Consider the following 24,153-nt stretch of genomic DNA (forward strand, 5'->3'; position numbering starts at 1 on the left):
TTTAATCTGAGTCCAAACACAGCTTCCTCCGTATGTCCCCTACACACACACACACACACTACCATGTCCAAATGTAAATGGCAGCCTCCTCTCTTTCTTGCCCCTTTTAAGTTATGTGCTCCAGTTTACTTCTCCCTCATTTCCATTCCTCTTCCGCCTGTAGTGATTTGTTTACTCATTAAGCCGTTTATGTCAATACTAAACACTCTACAAGTTACTACCTTTTATAGTATTGGATATTGTAGTTTCTATTGTGGTCAAAGAGCTGCTGCTGCTGTTTCAGTGGCAATGCTGTTCGTTGTTGTTGTTTAGTCTCTTATAAGGCAGAAGCTGCTCCTTGTTTTCTTCATGGGTTTTCCAGTTTCTCTGGTCATCCCGAGGGATCCCTGCTCTTATAGGAGCTTTATTCACAGTCTGAATTCTGTCCCCCGGACTCAGACATTCCTGGACTTGTCCCGGCACCGTGGCCAGACTGCTGCACGCTGCTCAGGGAATATGGGAAGCTCATAAGGCAGGAATCTTAGGAAAATAAATTAGACACATTATGGAGGCCACCAGGTGGAGGATAGTGCTTTTTAATTGGTCTGTTGTCAGTGATGTCATTTTTTTTATTCACTGGACATTAATCGTTCTGAAAACCCATATGAAACTCTTGTTGCACTGTTAGGCTTTAGTTGAAGTAGTTGAAATGAACTTTGGTATACTGTATCAAACAGTACATTCAAATATCAAAAGAGAATGTAAGAGGTGAGGTATGCAGAATGAATGATTGTTGACTTCCCTACAGTGACATTAGGTGAATGTGAACGAGAAGAACGGAGCTTCCCTCAGATCTACAAGTGATCCATCTCTGGGCTGACAGTGTAACAGGGTCACTCCCACTCTATCTAGCCCTCAGTACTGAAACCCTCCTCTGCTCCCCAAACTGGTTTACTGTAGAAACACACTGGCCTCATTGTGACAGGCACAGCTGGGAAAACGAAGGAGCTGTCAGGTCGTCTGAGGAAGCGCACACACGCTCACTCTGTGCCGACTGCAATAACAACCACCCCCCTTCCCGTCTATATCCCTCCTCCTCTTGGGACAGATGCTAAAGCGCCGAGGGGGTTGGAACGAGCCACTTTTTTCCTTTCGTGCAGAAGTTTTTCACAAAGTTTTGTTTCTCTTGTTTTCAAGCTCTCTGGTCGTGTGTGTGTGATTGAACCCTTACCCCACTCCAAGTGTCTGTCTGTCTGAGTGCTATGAGAAATAGAGGGCTTTATTGACGCTCTGCTCTCGGTGCCTCTCTTCACTCCCTTCCTCAGGCTCGGGGGTGAGCTGAGCGCCAGACCGTTGCCATGGTGACCACAGCGCTATAGCCTCGATCATCCTGGCAACCACACAAACCCTCAAACCCTAAGTGTGTGTGTGCCCTGTGTTAGCCATGAAGTGGAGAGAGGCCTTGTGATGGGCTGTTTTCAGAAGAATTGTTTTGCTTCTGAAGAGCCAGAGGGAAAGTGGAGGAGTTGTAAAAAGTTATATTAGTTAGGAGGAAACGGGTGTCAGATAGGATAGGCTGTGACTGACTGTAGAGATTGGTCCTTAATGAACTGTCCAGACTTCGGAGCAGGAGCACTGGTCAATGGTGTTGTGTATTTGCTTAGCCAGGGGGTGCTCGTTATGTGGCAAGGGGAGAAGGCGGTCGGTGTTTGGGGTCAGGGGAGAGGGTGGAGGAAGAGGCCTTCAAGGGTCAGTGGGTCCCCTTAGTACTAGAGGGGTTGTGCTGCTGGAGATGGACTACTTACTGGAGGTTTCCTGAGATATATTGGGTTTGGGGCTCTAGTTAGAGTTCCCACTGAGACGGTTCACTAGCGTTGTATGGTAACCTACTGACCAGTGACCAGTAAGCTGCACTGACCAGTAGGGGGTAGGGGGGCAGTATTATTGTATGGTCAGTAAAAGGGGGAGGGTTTAGGGGTACCTCGTAAGAAGGGGGACAAATAGCCAACCTACTCGTGTGTGTGTGTGTGTGTGTGTGTGTGTGTGTGTGTGTGTGTGTGTGCAGCAGCTATTGTCTAAAACGTGTGGTCATTAGCTGGTGTCTGTCCTGACGTGAGCTGAACTGTCCGCAGACTAGGTGATCACTCATGAAAATTGAAATTAAATATTTATAACCGTTTGTAATAAACAAATGGTTTTCATTTGGAAAATGTAGCAATTACCTTGGCTTGTGTGATCTGTAAAATTTGAGAGAGAATTCAATTTGAGTATGACCAAAATCTCATATCCCCGATATAGGTAATTTCATATCCCGATAACGATACATATCGCGATATAGCACATTTTCTGTAAATTCAATTAATAAATAGTTTATATAAAATGACCGTATGTAAAGGCCTATTTCGTATTACATTTTTAATTATACTCAACAAATAAAAAGTACTCATATTTGATTATTTCTCCTTTTTTATATAGAACCTTTGTACAAATGTTCAATTAAGCATGTAACAAAATATAAAATATTAATGTATAAAAACTAAAAAGGTAAGTAGAAAACATAAAATAAATAGGCCTAAAATGTGAATATGGTCTAAAATATCCAAACCAAACAATGTCTGAGTCAGGGGTTTGTTTTGAGCACCCGACTGTACTTTTTTGGTTCTCATCCGTAGACTCTCTCCGTACTGTTTCACATGATTTAAGCGTAGGTGGTAAAAGAGATTAGTGGTGTTTGAGCCTGTTATTGGGACCGGCCTGTGGTATATTTTGCAGAGGACGTTTTTTTTCTTTTTTCATACCCAAACCACGTCCATACGACTGAAGTAGACCCTCTTTTAGGTACGAGTTCTGTCTCCGTGCTCTGTGTCACGTTCTCTCCTCCATGTTTGTTTGTGTTGCAAATATCCTTCCGCACGGCATGTGTGGATGAACGCAAAGCGTCTGCCAATTGACTAAAAATATTGCCGTAAAGAGTGTGATTTGCGACACAACAAAATAAATCATAGAGCATAATATGAAACGATAGATGTTTTTCTATCATCACACGGTACATATCACCATATCGCCCAGCCCTAGGCGGAGGTAACAACTGGAAGCTGTACAGATAATTTCCTGCAATTCTACACTTTGCCATAGGGTGGAGAGACATTTTTGCAGTTTCAAAGAAAATTTCCTGCAATTCTATACATTTTTCCACGACTTATGCCATGTTAACCCTTTGACGCTTAAGAACACATGGGTGTGTTCATTTTACAGTTCTCCCTGCAGCATACTCTCAAACCGGTGTGATTAGAACACTTATTTAGAACGTCCAGTTACGTTTGAGGCAACAGACATCATTTGAGGTGGCCATCTGTTTTTTTCACAAACGTTTTGCACAACGTTGGATACAATGAATTTGTATTAGGATATTGAATTTGTTTTTAATATTTTTGAATGTTTACAGCACAAATTGAATCATTGAATTCATAAATTGAACCTGTTTTTCTTGATTTGAAACGGAATTGAATGAATATTGCATTCAGTTTAAAAATCAAATGTAAATATAATTGAATATTCAAATTCAATATTTATATATTCACTTTCAATATGATATTGCATTCATTGTCTGTGTATCAAGTTTACAAACCACAATTTAATCAAAGTTTCATTCGGTTGAAGTCGGAAGATTACATACACCTAAGCCAAATACATTTAAACTCAGTTTTTCACAATTCCTGACATTTAATCTTAGTAAAAATTCCCTTTTTAGGTCAGTTAGGATCACCACTTTATTTTAAGAATGTGAAATGTCAGAATAATAGTAGAGAATGATTTATTTATGCTTTTATTTCTTTCATCACATTCCCAGTAGTTCAGAAGTTTACATGCACTCAATTAGTATTTGGTATCTTTTGTTTTTATGGCGGTTTTGGAGCAGTGGCTTCTTCCTTGCTGAACGGCAATTCAGGTTATGTCGATATAGGACTCGTTTTAATGTGGATATAGATACCTTTATACCTGTTTCCTCCAGCATCTTCACAAGGTCCTTTGCTGCTGTTCTGGGATTGATTTGCACTTTTGCACGTTTCCCTCTATGATGATCACAGGCCAAGTTAGAAGAGTGTCACAGAAAAACGCAATTTGTCCCCAATGAGAATGAGTCTGACCCCATTTAGTCGTCTGGTCGATTGTTTGGTAAATAGGCTGTTGGTTGACCAAGATCTGATTGTATTGTCTTAACTTACCACCACTGTGGAGCTTCTCAAAGTAATTTTTTCTTCACCTCAAACAGCAAGTAAACAAAGTCTGTTTTTACACCCATTGAGAATGACAGTAGTTCCTCAACGTAGCCTATTTGAAATATCTTTCTAGCTCTCTTTTGATATCCGCTTGGTGATAAAGGGGGAAAAATGTAATGCTCTGATCCAGGGGAAATGTCATAAAATAGGCCTACCCGATAACTTATTCTTTGCGTAAATTCGGAAACAGCCTATCCAGAAGAGAAGTAAACTATCTTGATCTCTGGATCCCTCTTGAGTAATTTGTGTCTTAATTATTTAATCAGAATGTGTTTAAAGCATCAGACAAGCTCAGTAGCCTATATATTGTTGATTTGACTAAAACACACGTGTGTGTGTGTGTGTTGGGAAAAGTACATGTTTAAATTCTACCTATCAATTGGTCGAAAGGACATACAACTCTAGGTCGAATAAGATTTATTCGGGGACAGCTCTAATAAGATATAGTTGTCTAGCACCAATGTAACTGACTGGGTTCAAAGTCAGGCCTACTGCACAATAACACTTTCTGTGGCAGAAGGATCTGTGCACCCCATTTAATGAGTGCAACAGAGGTGGTGATGAGTAGCCTCGTAATTACCAGACTGATTACCGTGTGTAGCGAACCATTCATGTAAGCTTGCGGGGTCAGGCCGTCTCACGAGGCTGTTTATTTATTTATTTATTTAAGCACATAGGCCAGTTGAGAACACATTCTCATTTACAACTGCTACCTGGCCAAGATAAAGCAAAGCAGTGCGACAAAAACAACACAGTTACACATAGGATAAACAAACGTACAGTCAATAACACAATAGAAAAAGAAAATATACAGTGTGCGCAAATGTAGTAAGATTAGGGAGGTAAGGAAATAAATAGGCCATAGTAATTAATTACAATTTAGTATTCACACTGGAGTGATAAATGTGTAGATGATGATGTACAAGTAGAGATTAGAGGTCGACCGACTAATCGGAATGGCCGATTTTTAATTAGGGCCGATTTTCAAGTTTTCATAACAATCAGTAATCGGCATTTTTTTACACCGATTATGGCCGATTACATTGTACTCCACGAGGAGACTGCGTGGCAGGCTGTCAACCTGTTATGCGAGTGCAGCAAGGAGCCAAGGTAAGGTGCTAGCTAGCATTAAACTTATCTCCTAAAAAAATATAAATCTTAACATAATCACTAGTTAACTACACATGGTTGATATTACTTGTCCTGCGTTGCATATAATCGATACGGTGCATGTTAATTTATCATTGAATCACAGCCTACTTCGCCAAACGGGTGATTTAACAAGCGCATTTGCGAAAAAAAAGCAGTCATTGCACCAATGTGTACCTAACCATAAACATCAACACATTTCTTAAAATCAATACACAAGTATATATTTTTAAACCTGCATATTTAGTTAATATTGCCTGCTAACATTAATTTCTTTTAACTAGGGAAATTGTCACTTCTCTTGCGTTCTGTGCAACAGAGTCAGGGTATATGCAGCTGTTTGGGCCGCCTGGCTCGTTGCGAACTGTGTGAAGACCATTTTATTCCTAACAAAGACAATCGTTGCACGAATGTACCTAACCGTAAACATCAATGCCTTTCTTAAAATCAATACACAGAAGTATTTAAAAAAAACTGTATAAATAGTTAAAGAAATTAATGTTAGCAGACAATATTAAACTAGGGAAATTGTCACTTCTCTTGCGTTCATTGCACGCAGAGTCAGGGTATATGCAACAGTTTGTGCCGCCTGGCTCTTTGCGAATTAATTTGCCAGAAATGTACGTAATTATGACATAACATTGAAGGTTGTGCAATGTAACAGCAATATTTAGACTTATGGATGCCACCCTTCAGATAAGATACATAACTGTTCCGTGTTTCACCGAAAGAATTAACGTTTTGTTTTCAAAATGATACTTTCCGGATTTGACCATATTAATGACCTACGGCTCGTATTTCTTTGTGTTATTGTATTATAATTATGTCTGATTTGATAGAGCAGTCTGACTGAGCGGTGGTAGGCAGCAGCAGGCTCGTAAGCATTCATTCAAACAGCACTGTCTTGCATTTGCCAGCAGCTCTTCGCTGTGCTTCAAGCATTGCGCTGTTTATGCCCATCTTCAAGCCTATCAACTCCCGAGATTAGGCTGGCAATACTAAAGTACCTATAAGAACATCCAATAGTCAAAGGTATATGAAATACAAATGGTATAGAGAGAAATAGTCCTATAATAACTACAACCTAAAACTTCATACCTGGGAATATTGACGACTCATGTTAAAAGGAACCACCAGCTTTCATATGTTCTCATGTTCGCTGCAAAGGAACTTCTTCTCCAACACTTTGTATTTACATTATTTAAACCAAATTGAACGCGTTTCATTATTTATTTGAGACTAAATTGATTTTGATGTATTATATTAAGTTTAAGTGTTCATTCAGTATGGTTGTAATTGTCATTATTACAAATATATATAGAAACATCGGCCGATTTAATCTGTATCGGCTTTTTTGGTCCTCCAATAATCGGCATCAGCTTTTTTGGGGGGTCCTCCAATAATCGGTATTGGGATGTTGTCTCTGGTTTTGAATGTGAATTTAGAGAACTGAATAAAAAAACTGAATCTGAATGCATCTGAGAAGTTGAATATACATGTCTGAAACTTGGATAAATTTGAAATTATAGTATGTAAACTTGATACACAGAAAATGTATGCAATACCTACCATATTGAAAATGTAATTTATAAATATTGAACTTGAATATTCAATTAATAGAATTTTAGAACTGAATGCAATATTCAGTTTCAGATCATGAAGTACAAGTTACATTTCTGGATTCAATTTTTGCATGACAAAAAAAAAATATTACATTCAAATTCAATATCCTAATACAAATTCTAAATGATGAAATTCAAATACAGTTTCTGATGTCACTGAAATCACACCATAGGGGTAGCGGTGTTTCTGTGCTGTAGGCCTCAATTATATGCCCTCCTGATTTTTGATACAAATCATCATGATATCATTCTGCCAGGTAGATCTACTTTGCAGTCAACATTTATTGGGAAGGTTTGTTGGGAAAGAAATATTCATTCTAACATCGCATGATGACTGCATTGCAAAGTTTCAACCAAGACTTCGGACCAAACGTTTTCCTTGCCTGGCCATCATACCCATTGTTGCCTTAGTTGGCATTTACTGGTAAGTTGAAACGTCTTTCCAATCCTACCGATGTTGTTCACTATTCTACTTTGACACATCAGTCGGGATTAAGAAGTGAGTATACGCAATGCCCACTTAAATAAAATATAGCCCACCACCATTGGTACGTGCCCGATTTGATAATTCAACCATGATTACTACAAGTTTATATAGCTGGCTAGACTAATTTAACCAATCTCAAATAATTTTTCCTGACATGGACTAATTGAGTCACTGTCAGTTACTGACATATCAAGAGAAACTGCTGATACACAACCCCCTTTCAAAATTGCACCTTGTATATTCTACTATTCTAACTCTCTCAACAGAGACAATTTGAGACCCCGACTGAGTTCCCCAAAACATTTTGGTGGTCACGGGCCCCCTAGCGGCGAGGGCCCTAAGCGACCGCTAATGTTACTTATACCTGGTGCCGGCCCTGGAGAGGGCACTTACTGTGGAACTCCGGTCCTTGTACTTTGCTGTGGGAGAGAGGGGAGGAGTCAGGGGAGGGGAAAGCCCAGTGGGGAGGGAACAGGGGAGAGCAAAGGCCATTCACTCTGATGCACACAGAGATATACAGACACATATGTGCTACCACTAGAGAGAGAGAAAGAGAAATGTAGGCTGTCTGAAAGAGCGACCGAGAGCCCAATGAGAGACCGTTTTAGCAAGCCAGCAAAGGAGAAAGAGAGAAAGCTATACAGAGCATCAGACAGACAGAAAGAATAGGATAGCAAAAGTGGTCAGCTGCTATACCAGTAAGAGGCCTGTGATAGGTGGCGGAGTGAGTGTGTTGGGAGCAGCGGACTGCACGCTTGCTCCCTGAAGAAGGAAATGTATCGGGCTGACTGAGAGAATGTGAGGTGTGCTGTGGGAGTTCTGCTGGCTGCGGGAACTGGGAATACTGCGATCAGAATAGTCTGCTCCCTGTGCATATGTGAATTTTCCTGGACTGTTGATTTCTTTCAAACCATTCACTCCTGTTATTTTTGCTAAAGGAAATTCAAAGACATTATGCCAACTGGTAAGCAGAATTTATTTCAGGTATTTCTAATGTAGACTGTTATGTCCTAGGCCATTTGAGAGCTCAACATCAGTTGGTTTTGTATGGTAAAAAAATGCCTATATATATATGTGTGTGTAGGTAGGAATGAGTACTCCTGTTCATGTTTTTATTCACATGGATGTAAGAGCTGGCTCTGTTTTAGTTCCACATCTAATTCTTGCTCTGGTAAAGGTAATTTGAATTAAACTTGTATTGTGTGCTTTTGTCGTCCTTGTTTGTTTGTTGGTTAGTTGTGTGTTGTATCTAGCCCTCTTAATGCTGTCAGTTGTGGTTGTGTATTGGCTCCTTTTGTGTGTTGGTGTGATATCTTCTCCCAGCTGACACTGCTATGTGAAGTATGTGTGCCCTATATGTCGAATGGTTCTCTCCCCTATGCTGTGAACAGTGTTTTCTAGTTTTCCTGCTGAGGCAGTTGAATGGAACATGTTTGTTTTTTCGCAGGGTTGTTGGTTCTTGTTCTTGTTGTTATTCCATTGCAGATTATGAGTGATTATTTCAAATTCAGATCATCCTTAGTTCCTCTCCTGTAATTTCTCCCCCACAGATGTTGTTTGTAGGTAGAGCCTATTCTCAATGATTTGAGAGGTGGAGATACAGTTGAAGTCAGAGGTTTACATACACCTTAGCCAAATACATTTAAACTACATTTTTCTCAATTCCTGACATTTAATCCTAGTAAAAATTCCCTGTCTTAGGTCAGTTAGGATCACCACTTTATTTTAAGAATGTGAAATGTCAGAATAATAGTAGAGAGGATGATTTATTTCAGATTTAATTTCTTTCATCACATTCCCAGTGGGTCAGAAGTTTACATGTTACCAAATACTAATTGGGTGTATTGCCTTTAAATTCTTTAACTTGGGCCAAACTTTTTGGGTAGCCTTCCACAAGCTTCACACAATAAGTTTGGAATTTTGGCCCATTCCTTCTGACAGAGCTGGTGTAACTGAGTCAGGTTTGTAGGCCTCCTTGCTCGCACATGCTTTTTCAGTTCGGCCCACAAATTTTCTAAAGGATTGAGGTCAGGGTTTTATGATGGCCACTCCAATACCTTGACTTTGTTGTCTTTAAGCCATTTTGCCACAACTTTGGAAGTATGCTTGGGGTCATTGTCCATTTGGAAAACCCATTTGCGACCAAGCTTTAACTTCCTGACTGATGTCTTGAGATGTTGCTTCAATATATCCACATAATTTTCCTGCCTCATGTTGCCATCTATTTTGTGAAGTGCACCAGTCCCTCCTGCAGCAAAGCACCCCACAACATGATGCTGCCACCCCCGTGCTTCATGGTTGGGATGGTGTTCTTCGGCTTGCAAGCCTCTGCCATTTCCCTCCAAATAAAACAATGGTCATTTTGCCTGAACAGTTCTATTTTTGTTTCATCAGACCAGAGGACATTTCTCCAAAAAGTACAATCTTTGTCCCCATATGCAGTTGCAAACCGTAGTCTGGCTTTTTTATGGCGGTTTTGGAGCACTGGCTTCTTCCTTGCTGAGTGGACTTTCAGGTTATGTCGATATAGGACTCGTTTTTACTGTGGATATAGATACTTTTGTACCTGTTTCTCCATCTTCACAAGGTCCTTTGCTGTAGTTCTGGGATTGACTGGCACTTTTCGCACCAAAGTACGTTCTTCTCTTGGAGACAGAACGCGTCTCCTTCCTGAGCGGTATGACTACTGCATGGTCCCATGGTGTTTATACTTACATACTATTGTTTGTACAGATGAACGTGGTACCTTCAGGCATTTGGAAATTGTTCCCAAGGATGAACCAGACTTGTGGAGGTCTACAATTCTTTTTCTGAGGTCTTGCCTGATTTCTTTTGATTTTCCCATGATGTCAAGCAAAGAGGCACGGAGTTTGAAGGTAGGCCTTGAAATACATCCACAGGTACACCTCCAATTGACTCAAATTGTAAATCAGAAGCTTCTAAAGCCATGACATCATTTTCTGGAATTTTCCAAGCTGTTTATTAAAGGCACAGTCAACTTAGTGTATGTAAACTTATGACCCACTGGAATTGTGATACAGTGAAATAATCTGTCTAAACGACTGTTGGAAAAATTACTTGTGTCATGCACAAAGTAGATGTCCTAACCGACTTGCCAAAACTGTAGTTTGTTAATAACCAAACATTTGTTGAGTTGTTGAAAAACAAGTTTTACTGACTCCAAGCTAAGTGTATGTAAACGTCTGACTTCAACTGTATATCCGGTATAGATACTTTCCTGTCAGTCAATGGAAGAAGCTTCTCACCGAGGTTGTTGACAGAAGTTTATACTCAAATAATGTTTTCTGTGTAAAAGTGTCTGTTTGCTAAATTGACATGGCGTTGTTTCTATGTAGAGTTGATTTTTGGCAAGGGCCATTAATGAGCTATGTCAGTGGTCTGGAGAAGTGTGTACTCTCATTTAGCAACAAACAAAAATCCTGTCCGGCGAAGGGAAGGCCAACCCAACCTGTACTTTGCAAGTAGGCTAATAGTAGGCCTCCAATTGAAACCCACATTAGGCTGTCAGTTAAGTCAGAAATTCAGAGGTTTTTAAAAACAACAAAATTGGGTGTTCTAATTCCACAACAATGCGTGAACCACATCGGGATGACTTGAGGTCTGGGGAAAATGTAAGACATTTGTATTTTTCATGTAGTTTCCCTTTAATTAAACTGTGCTGCAGGCACCTATCAATGTTGTGTGGTTAGTATTGTTTCTGTAGCGCACATGAGATGGAGTTTGCAAAATAAATGGACACTGGATTGATGCAAATAATCATGGTATCATTCTGCCAGGTAGGCATAGGCTACTTTGTAGCTTGTGAACATTTAATAGAGATGGTTTCTGGGAAAGCCTTTCCATCTACCAGAAGATGGTAAGGTCTATTATTAGCATCACTATATTTTTCCTGTTTCTTCATTGAATGAAACCTGGATATTTTACTTCATATTATGAGGCATGTCTTTGCTTCAAAGTAACCTATAGCCAAAATACCACCATAGAAACATGGCGGCAATTATTTTCTAAAGACTTTCTTGTATACGCTGTCCTGTTCTTTCATTGTCTGGCAGCCAAAGACATTATGCTAGTCATATATCAACCCATAATAGTTGATGCATCTTTAGATCTTCCCTCTTTCTAAATTCATAGCAGATATTTCCATCTCTGTCTATGAAACTGCTTGCAACCGCTTGTATGTGCATGGTGTTTTCCCGCAATTGCCCATAACTACACCATTGGGCTATGTTGACTCTCTTTTTAAATTGTGTGTTATTTAATTTCTCCATCTCTGCTCTCCTGGTATCTCAGAGGGCTTTTTGTTAGTTGGTGTGTGTTGGTTTCCTCTCCATATCTGACTGTCTGTCTGTTTGACAAAGTAGCTGTTTGGGTAGGGCTGAAATGCCATTCTGCAGCCCATGACCCAAATTAGAGCCCTCAGGGGTGGCAGGAAGGGCGCGAGGGGTTGAGGCAGGGGGGCTAGAGGGGGGCATAATTACTATTGAGAGGCTCAGTGGACAATACACCACCAACCTACCCAAGCTCAGTAGGACATCTGCCCCCATACTTAGCTAGCCCTGCTGGGGGAAGGAGGGTGGGAGGTCAATTTGGGTGAAATTGCTCAAACAAATCAATATCTTCCCCTTTCACCCTCAAAGCTCTGTCTATTGGTGTGTGTATTGTTAAGAGGGGTAGGGGGGCTGTGGATGACAAGCACAGGCTAGTGGGACAATGCAGACATTAATAATGTGGGAAGTTGTAAGGGATACTAGTGAGAGAGAGAAGTGAAAATCTATGTCAGGCTTGATGAGCGGGAGGGATAGGATAGGAACGCAACTATTTCAGTTCCGATGGTGTGGATTTCTGTGGGGTGGTGAGATCCAATCACTTTTGAGAATAAGCCCAGTATGTCACATAGTCATAGGAAGGGCGAGAGAGTGTGCCAGGGGGCTTGTTGGTGTCCCAAAGGTGTTTGTGTGTGTCTGTTTGAATAAAAGGGGGTGTTAGTGGACTTTTCCCCACAGCAACTCTCTCTCGCCCTCTCCGCTTTCAACTATACCACCCCCAACCCCCTGAGCCCTCTCCCACTGTTTTAATAACACAGAATTACCACTATACTAATGTGTCCATACTGTTATTTTCATGTTATAGACACTACTAAGATACGAGGTGTTCATATGTTATACACACTACAGTGCATTCAGAAAGTATTCAGTCCCCTTGACTTTTTACACATTTTGTTACGTTACAACGTTATTCCAAAAATTGATTGATGAGGTAAAACCTTTATTTAATCTGCACACAATACCCCATAATGACAAAGCGAAAACAGGTTTGTAGAATAAATAAATAAATGTATTAAAAATAAAAACATATTCAGACCCTTTTTTATGAGGCTCCAAATTGAGCTTGGGTGCATCCTTTTCCATTGATCATCCTTGAGATGTTTCTACAACTTGATTGGAGTTCACCTGTGGAAAATGTAATAGATTGGACATGATTTGGAAAGGCACACACCTGTCTGTATAAGGTCCCACAGTTGACAATGCATGTCAGAGCAAAAACCAAGCCATGAGCTCAAAGGAATTGTCTGTAGAGCTCAGAGACAGGATTGTGTCGGCACAGATCTGGGGAAGCGTACCAAAACATTTCTGCACCATTTGAAGGTCCACAAGAACACAGTGGCCTCCATCATTCTTAAATGGAAGCAGTTTGGAACCACCAAGACTCTTCCTAGAACTGGCTGCCCGGCCAAACTGAACAATCTGGGGTGAAAGAACTTGGTCAATAACCAATGGTTACTCTGACAGAGCTCCAGAGTTCCTCTGTGGAGATGGCAAAACCTTCCAGAAGGATAACCATCTCTGCAGCACTCCACCAATCAGGCTGATATGGTAGAGGGGCCAGACAGAAGCCACTCCTCAGTAAAAGGCACATGACAGCCCGCTTGGAATTTGCCAAAAGGCACCAAAAGGACTCAGACCTTGAGAAACAAGGTCTGATGAAACCAAGATTGAACTCTTTGGCCTGAATGCCAAGCGTCTTGTCTGGAGGAAACTTGGCACCACTCTTATGGTGAAGCATGATGGTGGCAGCATCATGCTGCAGGGATGTTTTTCAGTGGCAAGGACTGGGAGACTAGTCAGGATCGAGGAAAAGATGAACTGAGAAAAGTACAGCGAGAACCTTGATCCTCAAATCCAGGCTGTATCACATCCAGCCGTGATTAGGAGTCCTATATGGCGGCGCACAATTTGGCCCAGCCTCGTCCGGGTTTGGCCAGGGGAGGCCGTCATTTGTAAATAAGAATTTGTTCTTAATTAACTGACTTGCCTAGTTAAGCAAAGGTCACACACACACACACACACACACACACACACACACACACACACACACACACACACACACACACACTACCATAAAGTTATTTTGTTGGCATTATGTCCCCATTTACCAGTAAAAACATAATCAAAACCTATTTCTTTCACATACTTGGAATGCTGCTTGGGTCCATTTGATGTGTCAAATAAGCTTGTTGACCAATCAGGACCTGAATATGACTGCACATCACATAATGATTTAACACATTCATACATTTTTTTACGTAGTTATTACACATTGATTACACTCACTCGTATTTCATATGTCACAACGATTCATCGATAGCTATGCTATGATGCTGGTAAAGTTGTCTCGGGCACCTATAGTGTTGGTCATAAAAAAAAAAAGGCTAGCTCATGGACGCAAACAATGTTCTTCCCCAAAAACATAGCAAAACGACATCTGTTTCAGTAGCTATATAGTTAGCTAGCTACACTTATTATTTGATTAAGGGTCCGACCACCAATCTATGTGAAGCTAGCCACAATAGTGGACTTTGTTGTTATCCTTCAAAACAAAAGTATGTAATTGACAGTGATGCAAATGAATACAAATAGTATTATGCCGTAGTTAAATAGATCAAGCTAAACGAGGTTGGAATGTTATATAAAAATCAACAAGGCGATTTGTTAATTTGACATCTGTTGAAATCACGCTGGATATATTATACTTTAGAATTGCATTGGGGCATACTTATTCACTGCATAGCCTTACCTATGGGTTGTGGATCAATGACATGGGGTATCAGTCTACTCAGTGACTCCCAGAGAACTTTAGCGTTGTAGCGGGACTCTGTGAATTGAGCCACATTTATTGTTATCCCATGTGTATTGAACACTATTCCTGAGGAAAAACAATACTGTGTGGATGTTTTGGAGTCTGGTCATTCTGAGGAGGACGTTGGGAAAAAATATATTGGGTATTGAGTAGACTGATACCCAATTTCATTGATCCCCAATCCTTAGGTAAAACTGTACACTGCAATATGAATGTCAATGCACACAATGGGCTGACTGGGGAGGTGATTTCACAGTCACAGCCCGCGACAAGAGCTACAACGCTAATAATTGCATAGACTCTTCACAGCCGTGTTCTATGGGTGTCACCAAGTAGACTGATACCCCATTTCATTGCTTCACGTTCCAACCTGGTTTAACATGATCTAGTCTATTTATGGCATGACAACACCAATTTGTAACCTTCTGCATCCCTTTCAAATGAGGTACGTTTATTTTGAAGGCAAACCGCAAATTCCACTATTGTGCCTAGCTTTACAACACAACGCGGTCCAGTAGAGCCTCACTAGCCAGATGAAGCGAGCTGGCTGCTTATGACATTAGCTTTGGGCAACAGGGTTAAGTAGCTGGCAAGCTATTTATTTTCATGAACTGAAGTTCAATTTCAATAGGCGAACAAATGCCTACCCAGCTAATACTTGCAAGGATTCCTAAATCATTCCTAAGTATAATGAAAATGACTGCAGTTTCTATTGGTCATTGTTTTCATGGTGGTTGTATTGGAGCTAGCTAGATACCAAACTAAAGCTTGCTACCCCAGAATTTGTGGTCGATTAAATAATGCTTTATTATCAACGTGGTATTGTAAACACATCGTTCGTGGCCGGTTTTTGCTTGTCTGCAGGCTTTTTTTGTCCAGCTTTGGCAGTACTACTGATAGTGGTGGCGCATGGCTTGCACGTGCAAATTCAGAACACACAACATTCTTTAATAGAACCGTGTTATTTGACGAGTCAAATTAAAAGCGTATTTAATGCGTCAAAGTGTAATTTGACGTGTATATTTTTTTGACACGCGAAGACCCAAACGGCGTTCCATAGTATGGAGTGAAGCAAATAGCAGTGACGCTATTCATGTGTAACTCCGGTAGGCGAAAGCCAACATTGTCCACGGTTGTCAAGGGCAAAGAATTCCAAAGATTTACACTTTCTCGCTGAAATGTTCTTACTCTTTCAAATGACTGCTCGACTTGTTGATTGCTCGATCCACGCAGCAGACACTGTGTGGTGGGTTAGGATTGCTGTGTTACACGTGTAGCGCCAAATTTTCTGTGGCATCAGTATCATCTCTAGTGTTTAGTCATGACAGGCCCTCTTCAGGTTGAAATACTGTCGTGCAGATGTTGTTGTTGTTGCAACATGCTCATGCAGAGCCAAAGCATTAAGTGTGGAATGTTATTTATTTTTTACCCACTCCGACACACACACATGCAATCTCTGAAGTTCACTATTATTCTCTCTTCTGCTCTCTTTTTCTTTCTATGTCTAACGTCTGTTCTGTAATGTATGGCCCAGTCATGGCAGGTGTGTGTCGGGTATTCTCTCTCCTACTCTCTCTATTCCTTCTGTTCCTTTTGGATTCATTGGGCTGCAGTGTGAAATCCTGAGTGACACTTTAAGTTGTTAAATGTCGGTGAAGATCAGCCCTGCATCTCTATCAGAGAGAGAGAGAGAGAGAGAGACACTTGGAGGACAATATTTCAGAGCCAGAGAGAGAAGAGTGGATCCACTTTACTAGATCCATACTAGCCTAAATATCGTGATAGGTTGTAGATAAGTCTGGGGTGGGGGGGGGGCGTGGCATTTGACTATTTTTTTCTCTGGTGTCCTCTGCCTCTTGGGTTAGTCCTTATCTGATTTAATCACTTTTAAAACCGTTACCATAAAGTTGCGGAGGTGGAGAGACTGCTGTAACTCACGGAAACGCCATTGGCCTATTACAGCTACTCATGTCCCTATGAGTGTCCTCTGCCCCTTCTCCCAGACCCAATACACACCCCACCTTGTGCACTATTTGTACTTGGATGTTGTTGTTACTTGTTTTTGTTTGTGTTCAACTCTCTTATTGCAGACATGTCAGACACCATACATAATGATTGACTGTCAGATTTAGTGCAATGAATAGAGGGCAGTAAACAATTGTGTGGCATAGACACTGCTACCAGTTGGCACTGTTGTTCTTCTCTATTGTCCATGCGGCAAACAAGAACACACAAGGTTGATGGAAGGGGAATGTGTGGTCAGACCCTGCCCAGTCAGAGGTGCTCCTCTCTGGGGTTAAGAAACCACATTTGGCCCCTTGGTGAGAAAAGGGCTGGAATTTATTCTGACTTGATTAAGAACACAGTCCCAGATTCTCTACTTTCTCTGTTGTCCCTCTATATATAATAGCTCTATGTATAGACCGACCCCTGACTCCTTGGTATGACAGGACAGCACATCATGGATTCACCTTGATAAGATACGGGTGAAATTCCCTTTAACCTCTGACCAAGCTATGAGAGGAGAGGTCTGTCCAAGGCACTCTTACGGCTCCCACAGCACTCCTTTAGCACTTCATATCAATATCAGAGCTGTTTATCTGTCATATAGCTCATATAAAGTTTATGGACTTAAGATTTCAAGTGACAGTTGTGATTGACATGTTTAGCAGTGTAAGAGAATTCTTAGTGTGGGTGAACATTTAGAGATTTGAGAAAGTGAACTAGGCTTGGCCCACTCATGTTCTCTGCATTCCATGTGCCCTTGTCTGTAAGTATATATGCTCTGCTGTGTGTGTATATTTTAATTTGGGAAAGTATATGCTTGGAGTGGTTCGGAATGACCCTCAGAATCCCTCTGGAATCTCCAGGGCTACTTATAGGGAATGCTGGACTTGGCAAAGCTGTTAGGGCAGCTATTATATGACTTCCTAAACATCATGTCTCTATGGATATCACTGTCATGGAAGACCTGAAGAGGTGACAGTTATATTTATGAGTTGGGGGAAATGAGGTAGGAAGAAAGGAAGGAGGAAAGTAATGAATTAATGAATGAAGGGAGGGAGTGAGAGATGGAGAGAGGGGAAGAAAGTCAGATGGAGAAAGGAAGAGGGTGAGAAATGTGAGGAAGAAAAGAGGAGAGGGACACAGTAAGAAAGAAAACAGGGGAGGGGTAGGGGAGGTCAAGAGCTCACAGGCCAGGCCATTGTCCTGAATGGAGCTGAATTAAATTACGTCATGATTTAGACTGAGTCTCTCATCAGTAGCACTCAGAAAGGGGGAAGGGCTCCCTCCATTTCTCCCTCCTTTTTTATCCTTACCCTCTTTCTTCTCTATTTTGTCTCTATCCATCTTAACTTTTTCTCTCCTTTCATTGGACTCAGACAGATTTGATAGATTAGATATGAATGTGGGAGCTGCTTGTGGATGTTTGTTATTTTGGCGAGTGGATCATGGTGGTAGGTAGAGAGGATGAGGTGTGCACGGAGTGTGTGTGTGTTTGGGGGGGTCCTTTGTGTAGAGAGGGGGAGAGAGAAAAGGGAGAGATAGAGAAAGAGAGGGCTGCAGCTGCTCTATACACCCTATACAGACCTGATTCTATCTGTGTCATCTGCTGACTACGAAGGCACATAGGTCTCATACAGAAGCCATAGGACATCTGACTGTCAGTCATCCTTCAGAATCAACTATATTCACCAAAAACATTTGCATGTACAGGAATTTGACTCGTGAAATGGTGCTGCCACAACAAACAGAATATACGGACAGACGAACAGAATATACTGACAAGACATAGAGACACAGAATCAACACAATTCACATACAGTATGTGCACAACAACACAGCAAAAAAACTATGGACTGCACTATGAACACTCTAAGCTATGTTATGAATTGTGCCTGTATATACAGTATGAAGAAATTAGGCATTTTACAGGTTGATGTGCAATAGAGTAAATATACTGTGTATATAGGCTCTTTTTTATTTTTTTATTTAACCTTTATTTAACCACGTAGGCCAGTTGAGAACAAGTTCTCATTTATAACTACTACCTGGCCAAGATAAAGCAAAGCAGTGTGACAAAAACAACACAGAGTTACACATGGAATAAACAATAAACAAGCCAATAACACAATAAACAAGTCAATGACACAGTAGAAAAACCAGAAAGTATATATACAGTGTGTGCAAAAGGCATGAGGAGGTAGGCAATAAATAGGCCATAGGAGCAAATAATTACAATTTAGTAGATTAACACTGGAATGAGCAGATGATGATGCGCAAGTAGAGATACTGGTGTGCAAAAGAGCAGAAAAGTAAAAACAGTATGGGGGTGAGGTAGGTAGATTGGGTGGGCTATTTACAGATGGACAATGTACAGCTGCAACGATGGGTTAGCTGCTCAGGGTGCTGATCTTTAAAGTTAGTGAGGGAAATGTAAGTCTCCAGCTTTCAATGATTTTTGCAATTCGTTCCAGTCACTGGCAGCAGAGAACTGGAAGGAAAGGTGGCCAAATGAGGTGTTGGCTTTGGGTATGATCAGTGAGATATACCTGCTGGAACGTGTGCTATGGGTGGGTGTTATCGTGACCAGTGAACTGGGAAAGGTGGAGCTTTACCTAGCATAGACTTATAGATGACCTGGAGCCAGTGGGTCTGGCGACGAACATGTAGCAAGGGCCAGCCGACTAGAGCATACAGGTCGCAGGGGTGGGGGGTTTGGTAACAAAACGGATGGTACTGTGATAGACTGCATCCAGTTTGCTGAGTAGAGTATTGGAAGCTATTATGTAGATGACATCGCCGAAGTCGGATCGGTAGGATAGTCAGTTTTACTAGGGTAAGTTTGGCGGCGTGAGTGAAAGAGGCTTTGTTGCGAAATAGAAAGCCGATTCTAGATTTGATTTTGGATTGGAGATGTTTAATGTGAGTCTGGAAGGAGAGTTTACAGTCAAACCAGACACCTAGGTATTTATAGTTGTCCACATATTCTAGGTCGGAACCGTCCAGGGTGGTGATGCTAGTCGGGCGGGCGGGTGCGGGCAACGAACGGTTGAAAAGCATGCATTTGGTTTTACTAGCGTTTAAGAGCAGTTGGAGGTCACGGAAGGAGTGTTGTATGGCATTAAAGCTCATTTGGAGGTTAGTTAGCACAGTGTCCAAGGAAGGGCCAGAAGTATACAGAATGGTGTCGTCTGCGTATAGGTGGATCAGGTAAACGCCCGCAGCAATAGCGACATCATTGATATATACAGAGAAAAGAGTCGGCCCGAGAATTTAACCCTGAGGTACCCCCGTAGACTGCCAGAGGTCCGGACAACATGCCCTCCGATTTGACACACTGAACTCTTTCTGAAAAGAAGTTGGTGAGAGCTACAGGATGCAAATTTCTGCTTGAAATAGCTAGCCTTTGCTTTCCTGACTGACTGCGTGTATTGGTTCCTTACCTCCCTGAACAGTTGCATATCACGGGAACTATTCGATGCTATTCGAGGCCAATATCCTTTTAGGATACCCGGGTCAGGTCGATTAGAAAGGCCTGCTCGCAGAAGTGTTTTAGGGAGCGTTTGACAGTGATGAGGGGTGTTTTTTTATTTTTTTTATTTTTACATTTGACCTCTTTTTCTCCCCAATTTCGTGGTATCCAATTGTTTTAGTAGCTTCTATCTTGTCTCATCGCTACAACTCCCGTTCGGGCTCGGGAGAGATGAAGGTTGAAAGTCATGCGTCCTCCGATACACAACCCAACCAAGCCGCACTGCTTCTTTACACAGCGCACATCCAGCCCGGAAGCCAGCCGCACCAATGTGTCGGAGGAAACACCGTGCACCTGGCAACCTTGGTTAGCGCGCACTGCGCCCGGCTCGCCACAGGAGTCGCTGGTGCGCGATGAGACAAGGTCATCCCTACCTGCCAAACCCTCCCTAACCCAGACGACGCTAGGCCAATTGTGCGTCGCCCTACAGACCTCATGGTCGTGGCCGGTTACGACAGAGCCTGGGCGCGAACCCAGAGTCTCAGATGGCACAGCTGGCGCTGCAGTACAGCACACTTCACTGCGCCACCCGGGAGGCGATGGGTGGTTGTTTGACCGCGGACCCATAGCGGATACAGGCAATGAGGCAGTGATCGCTGAGATCCTGATTGAAAACAGCAGAGGTGTGTTTGGAGGGCAAGTTGGTCATGATAATGTATATGAGGGTGCCCATGTTTACGGATTTAGGGTTGTACCTGGTGGGTTCCTTGATGATTTGTGTGAGATTGAGGGCATCTAGCTTAGATTGTAGGACTGCCGGTGTGTTAAGCATATCCCAGTTTAGGTCACCTAACAGAACGAACTCTGAAGCTAGATGGGGGGTAATCAATTCACAAATGGTGTCCAGGGCACAGCTGGGAGCGGAGGGGGGTCGATAGCAGGTGGCAACAGTGAGAGAGTTTTTTTTTTCTGGAGAGATTAATTTTTAAAATTAGAAGTTTGAACTGTTTGGGTATAGACCTGGTAAGTATGACAGAACTTTGCAGGCTATCTCTGCAGTAGATTGCAACTCCTCCCCCTTTGGCAGTTCTGTCTGGATGGAAAATGTTGTAGTTTGGGTATGGAAATCTCCAAATTTTTGGTGGCCTTCCTAAGCCAGGATTCAGACACGATAATGACATCAGGGTTGGCGGAGTATGCTAAAGCAGTGAGTAAAGCAAACTAAGGGAGAAGGCTTCTAATGTTAAGATGCATGAATCCAAGGCTTTTTCGATCACAGTAGTCAACAAATGAGGGTGCCTGGGGACACGCAGGACCTGGGTTTACCTCCACATCACCCAAGGAACAGAGGAGGAGAAGGATGAGGGTACGGCTGAAGGCTACCAGAACTGGTCGCCTAGAGCGTTGGGGACAAAGAATAAAAGGAGCAGATTTCTGGGTGTGGTAGAATAGATTCAGGGCATAATGTGCAGATGGGTATGGTGGGGTGCGGGTACAGCGGAGGTAAGCCCAGGCACTGAGTGATGATAAGAGATGTTGCATCTCTGGACATGCTGGTTATAATGGGTGAGGTCACCGCATGTGTGGGAGGTGGGACAAAGGAGGTATCAGAGGTATGATGAGTGGAACTAGGGGCTCCATTGGAAACTAAAACAATAATAACTAACCTATTGAGATGAACTAAATGTATCTTATGCTATAACATTAAGTTTCATTGTGCTTCTGTAACTCATAGCACATTTATATGTGTTAATGTGTTATGAAGCATCAGTACTTGTGGATAGAGTTGATGGAGCACATGACGGTTCTGAAGGATGGTGAATCTCGCATATGAAATGTGACTGAAGTAGACTTGTAACAGTGCCTTCAGAAAGTATTCACACCCCTTGACTTTGTCCACATTTTGTTGTATTACAGCCTGAATTTGAAATGGATTAAATTGAGATTTCGTGTCACCTGCCTACACACAATACCCCATAATGTCAAAGTGGAATTCTGTTTTTTAGAAATTTCAACAAACTAATTAAAAAATAAAAGCTGAAATGTCTTGAGTCAATACGTATTCAATCCCTTTGTTATGGCAAGCTTAAATAAGTTCAAGAGTAAACATTTGCTTAACAAGTCACATAATATGGACCGTGTGCAACAATAGTGATTAACATGATTTTTGAATGACTACCTCATCTCTGTACCCCACACACACACAATTATCTGTAATGTCCCTCAGTCAAGCAGTGAATTTCAAACACAGATTCAACCACAAAGACCAGGGAGGTTTTCCAATGCCTTGCAAAGAAGGCCACCTATTGGTAGATCAGTTAAAATAAAATAAAAAGCATACATTTGAGTATTTTTTTGAGCATGATGAAGTTATTAATTACACTTTGGATGGTGTATCAATACACCCAATCACTACAAAGATACAGGCGTCCTTCCTAACTCAGTTACCTGAGGGGAGTAAACCACTTGGGGATTTCAACTTAACGCCAATGGTGATTTTAAACAGAGTTTAATGGCTGTGATAGGAGAGCACTGAGGATGGATCAACAACATTGTAGTTACTCTACAATACTAACCTAATTGACAGAGTGAAAAGAAGGAAGCCTGTACAGAATAAAACTATTCCTAAATGTGAGAAAGAAACCTGTACAGAATAAAACTATTCCAAAATATGTGTCCTGTTTGCAATAAGGGACTAGGGTAAAACTGAAAAGAAATGAACTTTGTCGTGAATACAACATGTTATGTTTCGGGCAAACACAACACATCACTGAGTACCACTTCATATTTTCAAGCATGGTGGCGGATGCATCAGGTTATGGGTATGCTTGTCATCGGGAAGGACTATTTTGTTTGTATAGATAAAAATGCATTTAATAGAGCTAAGCACAGGTTAAATCCTAGAGGAAAACCTGGTTCCGTATGCTTTCCAACAGACCCTGGGAGACAAATTCACCTTTCAGCAGGACATTCACCTAAAACACAAGGCCTGATATACACTACCGGTCAAAAGTTTTTGAACACCTACTCATTCAAGGGGTTTTCTTTATGTTTTACTATTTTCTACATTGTAGAATAATAGTGAAGACATCAAAACTATGAACTAACACATATGGAATCATGAAGTTAAAAAAAAGTGTTAAACAGCCACCTTTTGCCTTGATGACAGATTTGCACACTCTTGACATTCTCTCAACAAGCTTCACCTGGAATGCTTTTCCAACAGTCTTGAAGGAGTTCCCACATATGCTGATCATTTTCCTTCACTCTGCAGTCCAACTCATCCCAAACCATCTCAGTTGGGTTGATGTCTGGGGATTGTGGAGGCCAGGTCACCTGATGCAGCACTCATCACTCTCCTTCTTGGTCAAATAGCCCTTACACAGTCTGGCGGTGTATCGGGTCATTGTCCTGTTGAAAACAAATGTTAGTCCCACTAAGCTAAAAAACAGATGGGATGGCGTATAGCTGCAGAATGCTGTGGTAGCCATGCTGGTTGTTAAGTGTGGTTTAAATTCTAAATAAATCAGACAGTGTGGGGGTGCTTTGCTAGTGACACTATCACACCACCACCTCCATGCTTTATGGTGGGAAATACACATGCGGAGATCATCCGTTCACCCACACTGCATCTCACGAAGACGACTGTTGGAACCAAAAATCTCCAATTTGGACTCCAGACCAAAGGACAAATTTCCACCGGTCTAATGTCCATTGCTCGTGTTTCTTGGCCCAAGCAAGTCTCTTATTGTTGTCCTTTAGTAGTGGTTTCTTTGTAGCAATTTGTAAACTAAGCAATTTGTAAACAAATAAAGAAAAACCCTTAATTAGTAGATGACCGGTAGTGTACACTGAAGTTGCTTACCAAGACATTGAATGTTCCTGAGTGGCCTAGTTAGTTTTGACTTACATTGGCTTGAGGAACAACTTACTTAACAGATTTTGAAGAAGTTTTTAAAGAATAATGCGCAAATATTGTACAATTCAGGTGTGCTCAGCTCT

The 24,153-nt window shown here is 41.6% G+C and overlaps 1 protein-coding gene across 1 annotated transcript in view; it reads left to right on the plus strand.

Annotated features, from left to right (window-relative positions):
* The first annotated feature begins 8,028 nt into the window (after positions 1–8,028).
* Positions 8,029–24,153, plus strand: part of LOC135557775 (pleckstrin homology domain-containing family G member 1-like) — a 70,865-nt gene continuing 54,740 nt past the window's right edge. Inside the window, 1 exon segment of the mRNA XM_064991373.1 lies at positions 8,029–8,481. Within this exon segment, the coding sequence (XP_064847445.1) occupies positions 8,472–8,481 (10 nt within the window). The 5' untranslated portion in view covers positions 8,029–8,471.

Source organism: Oncorhynchus masou, chromosome 16, assembly GCF_036934945.1.
Source record: "Oncorhynchus masou masou isolate Uvic2021 chromosome 16, UVic_Omas_1.1, whole genome shotgun sequence".
Taxonomy (NCBI): Eukaryota; Metazoa; Chordata; class Actinopteri; order Salmoniformes; family Salmonidae; genus Oncorhynchus; species Oncorhynchus masou.